The sequence below is a fragment of the Dermacentor andersoni genome, chromosome 7, assembly GCF_023375885.2.
Source record: "Dermacentor andersoni chromosome 7, qqDerAnde1_hic_scaffold, whole genome shotgun sequence".
NCBI classification, from domain to species: Eukaryota; Metazoa; Arthropoda; class Arachnida; order Ixodida; family Ixodidae; genus Dermacentor; species Dermacentor andersoni.
In genome coordinates, this window is record NC_092820.1 from 159,188,070 (window position 1) to 159,202,980 (window position 14,911).

Sequence of the window (14,911 nt, forward strand, 5' to 3'; positions counted from 1 at the left end):
TTAAGGCCGAAGACGCCACAGCTACAATAGCAAGTATGGAGCTCGTTTATATTAAAGTATTCACGTTGCATTGCCGCTCTCGTGTAAATTGTAAATGTTTAAGCATGACGTGTTGTTGGGCTAGTTGGTACATGCTACTTAAAGGGAATTAGATACACGACATCTAAGAAAGGATAAAGAAAGCGAAAAAAAAAAAACACTGACTGTAGGATAAGGCGTCACTGGCAAATTGCCAGTGACGTCCGGTCCTATCGTCGCGTTCTTTCTTTTTTTTGCTTCCTCTGAGACTGTGCGTCTAATTCAGTTTATGTAAATGTTTTTTAACATTGTGATTTTGTTTGGACTAGCAAAAAAAAAAAAAGAATTGACTTAGCTTTCAGCTGCACTACTGCTAGGCGGCGCAACGTTTCTTCGTAAAGTATGGAGTATGGGATAAACTATAGAGGGATGTAAGCACGCACGCACGCACACGCACACACACGCAAAGAGAGAGAGAGAGAGAGAAGCACAGATGTTTGTAGTTTGACGTGTCGCCGACATTTATTTGTGTCCAGTGCACATCCCTGCTGGACGCTAACAGAAGAAAAACACTTGTCGAAGACGTCGACGAGGAGTACGAAGAACTCAGGGAGGACTACCTGGACTCGCAAAGGGTAACTTAATTTTGCACGTTCTAGAAATTTGCGATAAATGGTGCTGCTACTCGAGGTTCCGTACGAGTCTGCATATCTTCTTCAGACCCAAAGACAGCTCAGTGACATAATCGCTTTTAAGCTTGGTTGTTATTGCAGACTGATATGTTACGAAGCTGAAGAACTTACATTTCAAAGACAGTGTCTGCCTCAGTGGGCTGCCTCCACTTTTTCTCACCGGGTATTTGGGTTTCCATCCTTTTTTTTTCTTTTTGTGGGCCGTTCCCATACGTCTATAGAGGTCTAAAAATGTGGGTCGATCCCGAAGATAGTGAAGTAAAAAAATAAATTAATTAGTCCGACGCCACGGTCGGACGCTGAAATCAGCATTTCCATATAAGTTGACAAAGTGAGCATCTCTACCCTCACGTTCGTTTTCGCAAAAAAACGATCTTTAAATACGTGAGCATTTCTATGACTACCCAACGAGGAAATCCGTCCTTCCGTCCGTCCGTCACGTAAGACGATCGCTTTCAAGATAGGGCCAGCAGCAGCGATCGATTTCACCTTCGTGCTGCCTCTCTTTTCAACACGAACTCACCAGCCAGAACACAGCGCACACGAAGCTATCAGCACTCGGCGCACTCTGTCCCCATCGCAGATCGCTTTCAAAACAGGGCCCGCGCGGCCATGCCATACGCAGCTGTCGCCGGAGTACTGTTGATTACGGTTGATAACGGTTCGATGCTGAAGAGTGATAACTGCGTATAATGATCGGAACTTCACCAGCGCACCTGGCGCCGCCACCTGCAATAGTTTCCTTGCCTCATCAATTGACCTTGCGCCGCCGTCCGCAGCAGTTCGTGTCGCCGCAGCGCTGTCGCTTATAGCGGTCGTAGCGAGTTTGATAACATTGATAATTACACCAGGTTGCGTGTAGACGGGAAAAATGGCACAATGCTTACGTATAGTTAGACAACTCCCAGAGGAGTTTCTGCGTGAATTTTTTATTTTGCGTAAACGCAAAGATGGAGCTGTATGTCGTGAGGTGGGTCGGTGTGTCAACGCTGAATTCTGGATTGTTACGTCATATCGCGGTATTCTAAGCGCATCTCACGAGTGCTTTTCGTTCTCTGCCACGACAGAACGCTGTCTATCAACTTAGTGCTAAAAATTCTCGACCACTTACTAGCACTAAGTCACTTCCGTATGCAGTTAAGCATGCGTACATCTTTATATCCGGAACGAATATTTTTACGCAGTCATTTACGAGTTATGTTTGAGGAACATCGAAGGCTATGTGCGCTTTATTGCACAAAGGGTCTCACGAGGGTTGCCTGTGCGTCTCGCCCAACGAAGGCACCTTTAACCTTTCCGAGATACGTTAGTATCAGTGAGTCAAAATCATATGTGAGGCAAACAGACAGTGAAGCTGTTCTGTTGATATTCTATCTCGTTTATTTATGTGCGTGTTTGGAGCCGGCCTATTCGTTACTATGTACTGTTTGTCGATCCTGTTTGCTGATTTGTTTGTTTAAGCCGGCCTGTCTTTGCTACGCACTGTTTGTCTAAGAAGGAAACGATAGCGGGCATCACCCATGATGCAGACTTCTGCTGACACACATGTTTAATAAAAATAAAAAATAAAAGGCTGGCGAAGCATAGAGGAAATTAGCTGTTACACTTCGTTGAAATGTAGAAATAATAAGAAAAAGAGGGAAATGAATGTAGACGGATGTATAACTCGCCGCAAGTGGCAGCCGAACCCACACCTTCTGCATTACGTGCCATGGTGCTCTAGCGTTATAGGCTACTGTGGCAACCGTCCTCCCGCAAACATTGTTAGGTTAGGTGTTATGCGTTCAAGGTTAGCTCTCGAAGTGTCAGCAAGATCCACTTACGACTATGGCAGTGGCACATCTTTTCAACCGGGAAGGCGTCGCGTAGAACGTGAACATAGGATCCAGCTAATAACTGACCAATAAATCCTCGTATAACACCACCTACGAGGGTTGATACCTCTTGGCACCTAGTGCCACTGAGGCTAATGAAATCGAGGCATTCGCTATTCATTAAGCGAGAAGAATGAAGGGAGCCGAGGGGCTCGACTGTTTTTTTCAGGTATGACCATATGAAACAGACAGCTTCAATTAAATAATAGTTAAATTGTTCCGTGCTTTGTCTCACTTCATTACCTGCTTCTCCTTTTTCAACCTCGGCCGCCCTATTGTGAAAGACCCAAAGACCGCGTACCATAATCTTGTGCAATCGTGTGGGTTTATATGAGAGCATACGGGATTTCATACACGATCCTATAGGATCATGTAGGATTATAGACACGCTGTATTTTTTTTTTTTTTTGATAGGGCGCTTAGTCTTAAACGAGATATTTGAATTGTTTTTATGTTGCGTATTGTGCTGTTTCTTTTTTGTGCATGTCGTGTGTATGTGACGTGCACTGTGTTTATCGTTTTCATTTCTCAATCATCCCATCCGGAGTAGAGCGCCAGGCAAATCTCTCCAGGATTCCTTAGGAAGCCACCCCTCTCCCTCACGATCATATGTCTCTTTACTTGGAGGACGAAATTATAGAAACATGAAAGGCTCAGGCAGATTCTTAGTGCCTTGTATAATCTTACGCTTGCTCACTGGTTGCATGATGCTGTCATTTAACGCAATGGATTGTGAAAACTTCTACACTTATATATTCTAAAAAATAGTGTGTTCTGTATATGTGCCTTCCTAATTATACAGCTTTTTATTTGCTCTTGCATTTGTTTGAGTTTACCAAAATATATATAAATTATATGCTCCGTTTGCATTCCAAAATTTAGATTTTGATTTTCTTTCGTATACTAGTAACTAGTTACAGCTATGTTGATTTATATTGCCCCCCCCCCCCCCCTCCCGCCTACTTTTGGATCTAATGCTATCCACTAAGGCTATCTAAAGCACAATGAATGAATGAATGAATGAATGTTCAAAGTTACAACCGTTGTAAACGGAAAAAGGTTCTTATGCCAACATAAGAAATGATACTTTCCGTATTGACGTACGAACAATGTTTTTTGCACACCAGTGATTAGAACATTTGCGAGTATGACATACACGGCTTTCTGAATGTTAAATAATTATGGTGACTTTAGCACTGTTAGTGCTTACATAACCGAGGCTTACTCCCAATTTATTTCAGATTTTCGAAAATAAAAGAACAATACGCTTCGAAATGTTGCGGTATCGTAGAACATTTTTGTAATCATACGTAGTTAATGCGATAGCTGAAGTCGCTATACCGAGGTCAGTAGTAACGTCACTTCAAACTTGCAGAATAATTAGGCACGCTTTATTCAGCTCGTAGCTGTAATTAAAATTATGGGTTTTTACTTGCCAAAACCACTTTAGGGGTATGAGGCACGCCGTTACTCCGGAAATTTGTACCACCTCGTGTTCCTTAACGTGCACCTAAATCTAAGTACACGGATGTTCTCGCCTTTCGCCCGCATCGAAATGTGGTCGCCGTGGCCGGGATTCGATCCCGCAACCTCATGCTTAGTTGCCCAACACCATAGCCACTAAGCAACCACGGCGGGTTAGCTATAATTAGTAACGCTGTATCAAATTTCTGCATCCTTTCTTTATGTATGCGAAAATATTCTAAAACGCCCTACAATCGTTATACTGTGAAAATTCGCAACTCAAAGAAAATAACACAGCCACTAACCTGTCACCTCGACCTAACAGTTGCGTCTCTTCTATTTCTAAACATTTCGCCATCAAAGCTCACCAGATTATGAATATTCCTCAAGAATCCATCCGTATTTTCTTTCTTCCTTCCCTTAGGAAAGAAAGTACGTCTCCCTGGAATACGCCAGGCAGAACAGACTTCGGCTGAACTGGAACACTGACTTCATCCCAAGTATGAATCAGCAGATCACTTTCAAACGGCGTTGACGATGGTCTAAAGCTCACATGAGGCTTTGTGTCACGTTAACGCTCCAATTGTTTATTTAGACAGTCTATGTCTACACAGGTTTCGTTCTTTCATCACTTAATTCGTTTTTTTTTTCTCTCTCTCTTTGCGATATCTGCAGATTGTCGAGATTCTGTAGATCAATGGGCTTACACTTTTTTTGACTGGTGTCTACCTGCAAACAACTCGTTCGAAAGTCTGTGTGCCACAATTGAGCTAATGAAATAGACAGGCTACAGACTTTCACCTATAGAGAACTTGTAGATTGTCCATAAAGCAGAAAAAGAAAAGCGGGAAGAGCGAGCGAGAGACAGAGAGAGAGAGAGAAAGAACGAAATGCCTTGGGAAAGCCAGGAAGTTAAAAAGAAGAGAAGTTTATGGTGCAGAAAGGACAAGTTCATATGAAAGCGAAACTGACCGCGTTAAGTCCACAGACAATCTAAAGACTGTCTAAATTTCTTTTCGTAAGTAACCCAGACCAGACAATCTCAACAGTCTTCCATGTAGTGAAGCATCCTGTGTCGTGCACTCGTAATTTCTTCTGCATTCTCAAGGAATTTTCCCCAACCTCTGCATAGGCAAGGGGTTGCTGGCTGACACTCTCAAGCCTATGGTACTATGTGCGGGTTAGAGCTTCGTCCGTACAAGTTAAGTGCATGTACAAGTACAAGTTAAGTGCATGCAAGTTCCCGAATGCACAGTAAGGCCACAGTTCTTGGGCACGAAGAATTTCCACGACGTCGACGTTGGAGAGCTGGTGCCGTTCATCGATTGGAAGCCGTTTTTCGACGTGTGGCAGCTGAAAGGAAAATACCCGAACCAGCGGTACCCGAAGATTTTCGAAGACGATGACGTGGGTGAGTCGTTCGTTGCAAAAAACAGTACAATGAAACACATAGCGCTGTTTATAACAAAGTTACCTCACGAAGTTTTATCAAAACACTAAAAATTATAAATTCTGAAAGCGCATAATTTATTTAGGAAATATGTACTATTTACAAAGCCTGTACATTAGAGAGCCGGTACATTGCGTTGATAGAGCTACTGGGGGAAACACGGCGATAGCGGAGAGAGCCAACAGAGCGCGACGAGGAAAGCGGAGGAGGAGGGTACGTATGGCGAAAGCGTGAGAAGAAAAGCGTAGTGCCGCACAAGACAGGCTCTGCGGCGACGACCGTGTGGAAGATGACACCAGAATAGCACGCCGTCGTCTGTTCACCGATGACGCCATTGATAAGGCATGCGGCGAGCGCGTCGACCGATTCCATATGTGGAAACAAAGGGCTGCATGATCGGATGTCTGTCTGCGGCGGTTGCTATGAATCGGGCCCACGCTTCGCCCACGCGCTGCCTCTCGCGATCTCCCGATTAGCGAGGCAGTTGCGCCACACTTTGCTCCATTTGCAACGTGCCGCACGAGATAGGTTGTCCGCGCAAGTCAATGTATCGCGATATCAAAACACCTATAGAGCTCCGCTCAAATTTTGCATGAGGGAGTATCGTAATCGCCGGTGAATTTTCGAAATAGCTGAACACCAGTAATCTTGTTCTTCACATAATTCAGCCTATCGAAGCGAGTAACTCTGCTCCAAAAATAGGTAATTTTTCTATCATCGCGGACTTGACGTCGCCTCCGCAGTTTGCAATCGCATTCAGCGCCTCCAGAACGCAGAAGAAAGTTCTTCGAGATTGGTTTCTGTTACAGTCGAACTAGAATAACGAACCCACATACATGGAAGCATTCTCTAAACCAAACACTAAAAATTTGCTGCCCAATAGTCATGTTAATCTAACTCCTTTATAAGGATATGAACATTGTATATACGAACTCTGGGAGTGCACTGTCAGCGCCTTAAAGCTACTTGCGTTATATTGTTTTAAGTTCGTTTTCTTGCTTTTATTCTCTATTGGGGATGAAAACCCCGTATGTAAGAAACGCGCCACAGTTTCGTTAAAATTTGTCTTGAACGAATTTGGGCATATCAAATTGCCTGATATGTTGGACTATTTCTAACGCGTAAGCCTATTCGTTGTAACTGTGTTCGACTTCAAAGAAGCCGTCGTTCGGGAATGCAATGACGAGATCGCCTGCGCTGCTAGTAGAAGTAGTTGGAGACGGTGCAATATCTTGGGTCAGGAGCTCAGTGAGGACAATTCAAACGCTAGGCAAGAACCTGCTTGTGGAATGTATGGCCTATCTTTGGCCAGGATAGGCTTCGCGAGACACACGGAACACCATTTCACCTCTCAGCGTTGTGGGGATATGAAAATTTCTGAAAGTGCGCTTTCCCACGCATCTCCCTTTTTTTTTTTTTTACCAGACTAAGACGGCGGACGTCGTCCTAGGAGCGGAAATAAAGCAGGTACGCGCGATCTGATACCGCTGTTGCCGGCAGCATCTCTTCGTTACTACACGTTCGCTGTCTCCAAACCTAACCTTACCTCAAATGCCGCGAGGGCGACGTCTGCCGTCTTATGTAGGACAACCTAATACTTTGGAAAAGCTAGCTTCTAGCACTTCGTACATCCCATCTTGAGGTGAACTGATAGAATAGCAAAAAAAAAAAAAAAAAAAGCAGCTTCAATATCTCTTTCTCTTTTTTTTTTCAGGCGAAGAAGCGAAGAGGTTGTTTGACGAAGCGAATCAGATGCTTACCGAAATCGTTGACCGCAAGATGCTCCAAGCTCGTGGTGTTGTGGGTTTTTATGCAGCAAACAGTGTCGGCGACGACATTTTCCTGTACACAGACGACGGCTTTCCCGGGAGACAAAGCGCCGGCACTTTGTTTGGACTTCGACAGCAGGTGCGCTTTTCGACGGTTGCTTTGCCCTTTGTAGCTCGTTAAGCATGCTAGCTCACATACAGCTGGCAGTTTTCACGTTTCTAGAGGTAATTCGCGCTCACAGATTCGTGCTAGACATCGGTGGAGAGGACGATTTTCCCTTTCACGAACCTTCCTCCACGTTACGGGCTCTTGCAGAAACGACTTGCCAGTTTTGCCCAAAATAACACCAAACGTCTCGCGAGCTTGGAGGTTTTGCTTATTTCTCGTGATACGTGACAGAAGCATCGAGGTTAATAAAATTTTAGAGGCAATGTATGCACAACTTAAAGGCCAGGCGCCATGTTATGCATGCCGTTAATATGACACCAGGCGCAGAAGCTACGTTTTTTTTAAGAAGCCATTTCTGGCTCCCGCCAATTCTACTTCGTTTTGTGTAAACTTTAGGCCTGACGTAACATTAGGTCACAAATCAGCATTGTTTAAGATATATTTTCCATGATTTAGGGAAGAGAGTGTCGGTCACTAGTAAAAAATATAAGAATGTGCACCGTCATAAAATTTGCGTTGTCTCGAGGGAAGTTGTGAATTAGGTCAGGCCGAACTCACGAAGCTATTCGTTCGTAAGCCCTCTTAACTATTGGCGTGCAGCCTGCCATAATGAGGTTTCCAGCTTGAAGATTGCCCGAAAATTTCTCTGAGGAACAATTATATTGTAAGAGATTTTTGGTACTACGGGTCCTGCACATTTTTCGTTGCTTTTACCAACATTTTTTTACGTTTATACACGTATGTTTACCAGGCTGCGAAGAGTAAGGCTTCGCCCTTCTACTGCCTATCTGACTTCGTGGCGCCCCTGGAAAGCGACGTCCAAGACTACGTCGGCCTCTTCGCAGTGTCCGCAGGATTCGGATGTGAGGAAGCGTGCGCTAGGTATGCATTCACAATGCGTTTAGTTCGTAAGTGCTCTTCGCCATTGGCCAGTGGTCTTCGCTAGTGACGTGTCCAACGTGAGGATTACCTGGAATATTCTCTCTCGATAAATTCTAGCCTCAGATCATTTTGTGTACACTGGCCCTGGGCCAGCATTCACAGTTCTTTTTTTTTTTTTCATAAATGGTATTTGCCATTGGTCTGCCCGATAATAATAATAAATATGTCAGTCGTCGCAAATGGCTGGAATCTGCTGTTACAAACAGTTTTAGAGCAATATAACTTCTCTCTGACTACCAGCTCTGCTCTTCACGCGTCAACAATAAAACAGGGAGCGCAAAACTGTCGCGACCAGTTCCTCTTAGTGACTGCTTTCAGATATGTACGTGCCGTGTCCTTCTTTGGGTAGATTTTTCATTGCTTTGAAGATACCCGAGTTTTCATTCCTTAAGTTTTTACGTTTTCATTATTCCAGCTTCCGAAAGAACCACGACGATTTCAAGGTTATAATGATAGAGGCCCTCGCTGACAGACTGGCAGAGGTAATTTTTGTTTGACTACTGCTCGGAGATTGATACTTTGGGTTTGCACCGGCTGCGTTGTCAGGAATGTAACACGAAAGCGCAGTAGCACAAGTAAACGCGCGGTGACCGCGACAGGCTTATGCCCTAAATACAGTTAGAGACATCGTGTAATTTTATATACCCAAACTCGCTTATGACGAGCTTAAACTAACTTTTCTGATGCGTCAGTTATAGATGCAAGTCTTCTCATCTTTAGTGAAGAAAACATGCGGGGGAAGAGTTGATTTACTGAAAACAAAACTCGCGCGTACTGGGCAGGAATTCCGCCTTTGCCTCGGCTGTTTCTGAGCGTTGCTATATGAATGACGTTCCCGATGCCCGAGATCCTGTAGACGTGATCCGGCCTGCCTACTTTAGCGTCAGCGCAGTAGTGATGCAGCACCTACACTGCAGAAAAGGGCCTCCTGAGGCGTCGGGAGAGACAACTCCTCACTTTCAATGGTTTGATGGCGTTGCCAGCGGACGGGTGTTAGATATATACATTGACGATATAGTGCGACGTAGCCGGCCAGTAAGTTTCGCGCGTTCGATATAGAGAATATTTTGCTTTATATTCGGGATCGATATATATATATATATATATATATATATATATATATAAAACAGGGAGGATTACAGGGAGGATGAACAAGTATACACAGTATACACAGAATCACATTAAGCATGATCAATTCTTAATTATCCCGTTGCCCGTAATACAATTCTAGTTGAGCATAAAACTCGTTCGCATTTTGTGCTGTTACAGTGCAGTTCGGAAGGTCATTCCATATATTAATACATGGAGGAAATAACGAGTATTGAAAACCATCATGGCGTGTTTTATAAGGCTGTGCACAGTCACGACCAGTTCCTCTTAATGACTGCTTTCTGATATGTACAGTAAACAGCAAAAGTTTACGGGATGCGGTTTCCCCTTCAAATGTGAATTCCTGCACTGTTAAGGCATGACACTTCGTAGTTAATCAATCACTGTGTAGGTGGCGAAGGCTACTACATGCTGGAGCATTTAATTCGAGGCTGTGTGACCACGCTTCGCGAGAACTCAGCTTCTTGGCAGATCCTGCGTCCCGTAAACTTTTGCGGTTGACTGTACGTGCCGTGTATATGTTCGGCTTCGACTGTGTCGCTCAGCGTGTGAATCTGCCGTTTCAGGCGTTCGCTGAAATGTTACACGTCGAAGTAAGGAAAACTTACTGGGGCTACGCACCGCACGAAGCGCTGGAGCAAGCGGAGCTGCATTCAGCCAGATACAAGGCAAGTGAGCTGGTCAGGTCATCCATCGCCCGACTGCTTCGAGTTGTCGTGTGCACACACACCATCAACGTCAAAGCATCTGAACAGCATGGTCGGGACGGTTTTGATGGTCATATTCGGTTCATTACTACTGGCACTTGTCTAGATAAAGTATGATTTTTTTTTAGGTTCAGTGCAGAGGTACGGGATCTGTTGACCTTGTGTTTCAGTTTTCTTTCGTTTGCCAATTTATGCCATTTCTTTAATGAGGCCCTCAGCCAAAATTATGCTTCGCATAGTTTTAGCTTTAGCAGGAAGCTTTAGCGCGCTCTAAATACACACATGGGAATGAGTAAATGACGTTTCTCGGCAACCACGGCACCGAGTTTGACGAGGTTTGTTGCATTTAAATGAAGTTAAAACCTAGTAACGTAGAAAGCAACGACAACAGCCAAATAGCCAGAGACGTATTTCTGGTTTTAGCTTGGAATTATCCACTCATTTCTTGGGCAATTCCCCAGTGGGTATGAGCCACGTCTTCGCTGAACAACAACAACAACAACAACAACAACAACAACAACAACAAACTAGAAATAGCAACAAGACAGGGGCTGTTTGACGTTCATTTCTAATCATTTAAATTGGGACAGTGTTCTCTCCGTGACTGTTGGTCTCGAGACGCGGCGGTCAGAAACGCGGCGCCATCGCCGGCGTCCTCGAAGTGGCCACACCGATTCGCAGGGCATCCGGCCGGCGCCCGGCTACCCTTGCCAGCCCGACCACTCGGAAAAGCTGACGCTGTGGCGCCTGATGGACGTCCGGGGGGCCGTGGGCATCGAGCTCACCGACACGCTGGCCATGCGCCCTGCCGCGTCCGTCTGCGGTCTCTACCTGGCGCACCCGCAGGCCGCTTACTTCGCTGTCGGTCGCGTCACGCGCGAACAGGTGGGTGTGCGGCGCACGCGTTTGTGAGAGAATGAGAGAGAGAGAGAGAGAGAGAGAGAGAGAGAGAGAGAGAGAGAGAGAGAGAGAGAGAGAGAGAGAGAGAGAGATTGTGAAGGGGAAGACGTGTTATTTCCTGCAACCCTTTTGGGGAGCACGACTGGGCGCTTTGTTGAAGGGGAGGGGGAAATAAAGAAGAAAGAAAAACGAGAGAAGGTCCAGGCTGTCTCGGAGCCCTTGGCTGTCAGTGGTAGGCAGGCGGCGCACTCACAAGTTACACGATAGCCCCGTATCCTCCAGGAACGTATTCCGGAACGCTCTTCCCTCAATCCTCCACCTCGGCTCGAGGAAATTGCTGGCAGCGTCGAGCCTCGAGTGTATAGTGATCACTGCTCTACGTTAAACCAATTCTTCAGAAAAGTGGTGTCTTTTGCAGTCGAAGCGTAGCGATGCAGTGCTAACCTCGGTTGAGTGTGGAGGAATGAGAGTTTCGAGTGGAGGATCTTTTGAGAATACGTGGGTGAAAGTTCGAGTAATTTCTCAAAAGAGCGAGTATTTTAGTTTGTACTTGACGACACTTTTTATCTCTTTCCATATGTTACCACGTTCTTCGCAGATCCCTCACAGTAGGTCTCACTTTTCCCGAACTGCGACCACAGTGACGCCAACAACAGAACCAACTAGAGGTCAACTGCAACAGCGCTTGTCCTCGTTATTTCCTGTCCTTGTCCCGGTGTACGCTGTAATTCACGCTAACCGCGAAGATAACGCAGATTTGGTTAACATTTGTTGCTAATCACTTCATTTCTCGATTCGTGGACAATCTTTTTGTTGGTACGTGCCACATGTATTTAGGAATCAACATCAGCGTTAACACAGTCAGGTTAGGTTAGGTTAGATTAAGTTACTTAGATTAAGCCTGGTCCGCGGATGCGGACGGCGTGAATAAGGAGGAGAGACACGAGGAACCCTGCGAGACTTATTATGAAATAGCCCATCGGTATCGCTTGAGGCGTCGCGCGCTCCCACCACCGGCCAAGCAACTCGACAAAGCGCAAGCAGTCGCGTTTCGGCGACTTCAGACAAGCACATACCCACACCCAAAATACATTAACAAAATCACAGGGGGCAGGGAAAGCGACAAATGTAGGCTCTGTTCAGAAACAGGAACACTCACACACATAATGTGGGAATGCACCTCGCTCCCGTTCTCTCATCCCCCCGTCAGCAGCGAGACTGACTGGACAGCCTGGCTCAGTTCCGGGGACGTCGACCGACAACTTGAACTGGTGGACTGGGCGGAAAAGGCCAAGCAGGCCCAGGGCCTTACTTGAGCCCTATCCCTCAGCCACGTCCCTCTTTACCCTTCCCCCTTTCAATAAAGTTTATCGCCACCACCAAGTTAGCGAGGGCGGCATATGGGAGAGAGTACCCTAAATCAAAGATCAGTCTAGCCGCTTGACTGGCCTCCCGCACTCCCGCTCCAGAACATAGAGTGAGAGATGAAAGAACAAGGTACAAATAATACTTACAAATAGCAAGAATCACACAAAAGCGGCAAGTGCACAATATTAAACACAACGTTCAAACGCTTATTCAGTGAAAGAGAGTGCTTTCTTGACAAACAGATACGCGAAAAGAAAGAAATCTACAGGACTTGTTCTCCTCGTAAGTCGCAAGCAGTGATGTTATTGAAATACATATCCAAGAGTTACTCTAAAAAATTTCATGGCTGCATTCTTTCGTCTTTTTCTTTATTTTCAGGTTGAAGACTACGCTAGAAGAAAAGGCACTACGTTCGACGAAATACGAAAGTGGTTGGGCCCTATACTGGACACAGATTGAGGCATAGATTAGACCGCTGGATCATAGAATCAACGGCTTGTTACGAAGCCGAGTGTAGTGGTCGCCTGTCGGCTAGAAGTCAAGTGTTGCTAAAACGGAGACTCAGTGTGGGGATAAGATTGTGTAGCATGCATGCATGAGCTGTCATCTGAACGCATATGTTTACAGTTCATTGCCACTATCTCACTAGTCACCTACCCACGTGTCCATCAGCCAACTGTTCATCTTCAGACTGATTTCTTTCAATCCTCGCTCGCTCGCTGGCTCGCTCGCTGATTCACTCATTCACTCTCAATCACTTGCTCATTCACTCACTACCACAGACTCACTCATTCACTCACTCACTCGCTCACTCACTCTTGCTCACTCAGTCATTAACTCTCAATCACTCACTCCTTCGCTGGCTGGCTGCCTGGCTCGCTCACTCGAAGTAAGCATTCACCCAGTCAGTTAGTGTGTCGGTTAACGACATAGTCGTTTTTTTACTCACTCGATCGGTCGGTTTATAAGTTAACCACTGCACTAGTGGTGACTTACGAACTACATTTCCGCTTTCTTTAACGTATCACTATAGCAACATAGACATGCCCTTAAGAAATCTCTTCATGTTTCAACAGAAATTTCGTATTTACGTAGACCCTATGTTTCCTGCGCTTTCAATATATGGATATCGATGCCTTCCCGTCGTTCTGCCGAGGCCGAAACGTTTTTGCTATAGACTACAGACTATACATTACGAACCTAGAAACCCGGAATCACGCTAAGCTGGCACGTGATGCGAATTAAGGGGTTCTCCTACAGAGGTGAAAGGGAAAGAAATAAAGGTTATCTGTTGCCCTTTGTAAGCACAGACGTTGCACTTCCTAATAGTTACCGTTTACGGCAGCGTCGCACCAACTACTCGCTGCGCAGCGAATGCTACGCATGTCTCGTCAGCCAGTTATGGACAAGGAGCGGGAGTGTGTACCGGTCCATGGCCCGCCGAAAATCTTCCCGCTACGCGACGCTGGTTAGGTAGATCAGAAGAGGATTAGCGGAAGACAAATGTGACATACGTACTTGGTTGGAGACACACTCGGCTTCTCCTCATACCTGGTTTACTGACGTTACCCTTAAGAGCAACTCTGGCGATCTTTCCATGTCCAGTGACCTTAATTAAACTTTGAATATTCGTTCTCTTTTGCACTCTGATTATCTGTGCCAAAAGGAATGACCGCAAGTCATTTAGTCTTCCTGAAAATGAATTTCAAGAATTGGTTGCGTGTTCCCGACTTACGTCCACGAATGAATGCTTTTACTTGTCGCCATGTGTTTGTGATGTCAGAGTGTACACCGCCAGTTCGCCCAGGAACGACGAAGCTGGTTCCTTTGTTTCTGCGGGGCAACGGCCGCCAATCATTTGAAGACGACAATATCTCAATACGATTAAAAAAACGCCGGTGTTGCCTTTTAACGTTTGGCGCTGTACGCGGTCGAGGCGGTGCAAAGTGCGCCCTACCTTCCGTCCACAAAGCTTGTATCTGCTACTTAAACTCCATACTCTATCCCACCCACCATAGAGTTTCTCACTATATCATAATGAGAAACTCTATGCTGTCCGCAATGCGGTGGTGCCACTTTCGATAAAGAAGCTTCGTTGGCCAACGCTCCCCCACAGGCAAACCCGTTTCTGCTCTTACCTGCCGTTTATTGGCCACTAAAGTGTATATAGTAGGCGAGTGTCGTTATTTGAAAAAAAAAAATGTCGGAAAACAAAAACATATGAATGCATTCTTTAATAGATGAAGATGACAGGCAGTGTAGAGTCCCGGACAGTGAAGTGTGTGGGGTCTTAGCGTCTCACAGGAGTACCGACCACCGCGGGTTCGAGCTTAGCGAGCCACAGGGCCGCGTCAGCCGTCAGCCTCTAGCGCCGCTGCGCGCGAGCTCAGGCCACGAGGGGCTACCGAGCGACGCACGCAAGAACACAGTATTGCCCTAAATTGACGG

At 45.7% G+C, this 14,911-nt stretch overlaps 1 protein-coding gene across 1 annotated transcript in view; it reads left to right on the forward strand.

The window, feature by feature from the left end:
- Positions 1–14,738, forward strand: part of LOC126533420 (methionine synthase-like) — a 47,748-nt gene extending 33,010 nt beyond the window's left edge. Inside the window, exons 24-32 of the mRNA XM_050180583.3 lie at positions 555–653; positions 4,473–4,548; positions 5,304–5,459; positions 7,213–7,406; positions 8,188–8,318; positions 8,794–8,860; positions 10,055–10,156; positions 10,877–11,080; positions 12,842–14,738. Coding sequence (XP_050036540.1) covers positions 555–653; positions 4,473–4,548; positions 5,304–5,459; positions 7,213–7,406; positions 8,188–8,318; positions 8,794–8,860; positions 10,055–10,156; positions 10,877–11,080; positions 12,842–12,922 — 1,110 coding nt within the window. The 3' untranslated portion in view covers positions 12,923–14,738. The remainder of the gene's footprint in view (positions 1–554; positions 654–4,472; positions 4,549–5,303; positions 5,460–7,212; positions 7,407–8,187; positions 8,319–8,793; positions 8,861–10,054; positions 10,157–10,876; positions 11,081–12,841) is intronic.
- Positions 14,739–14,911: the final 173 nt, after the last annotated feature.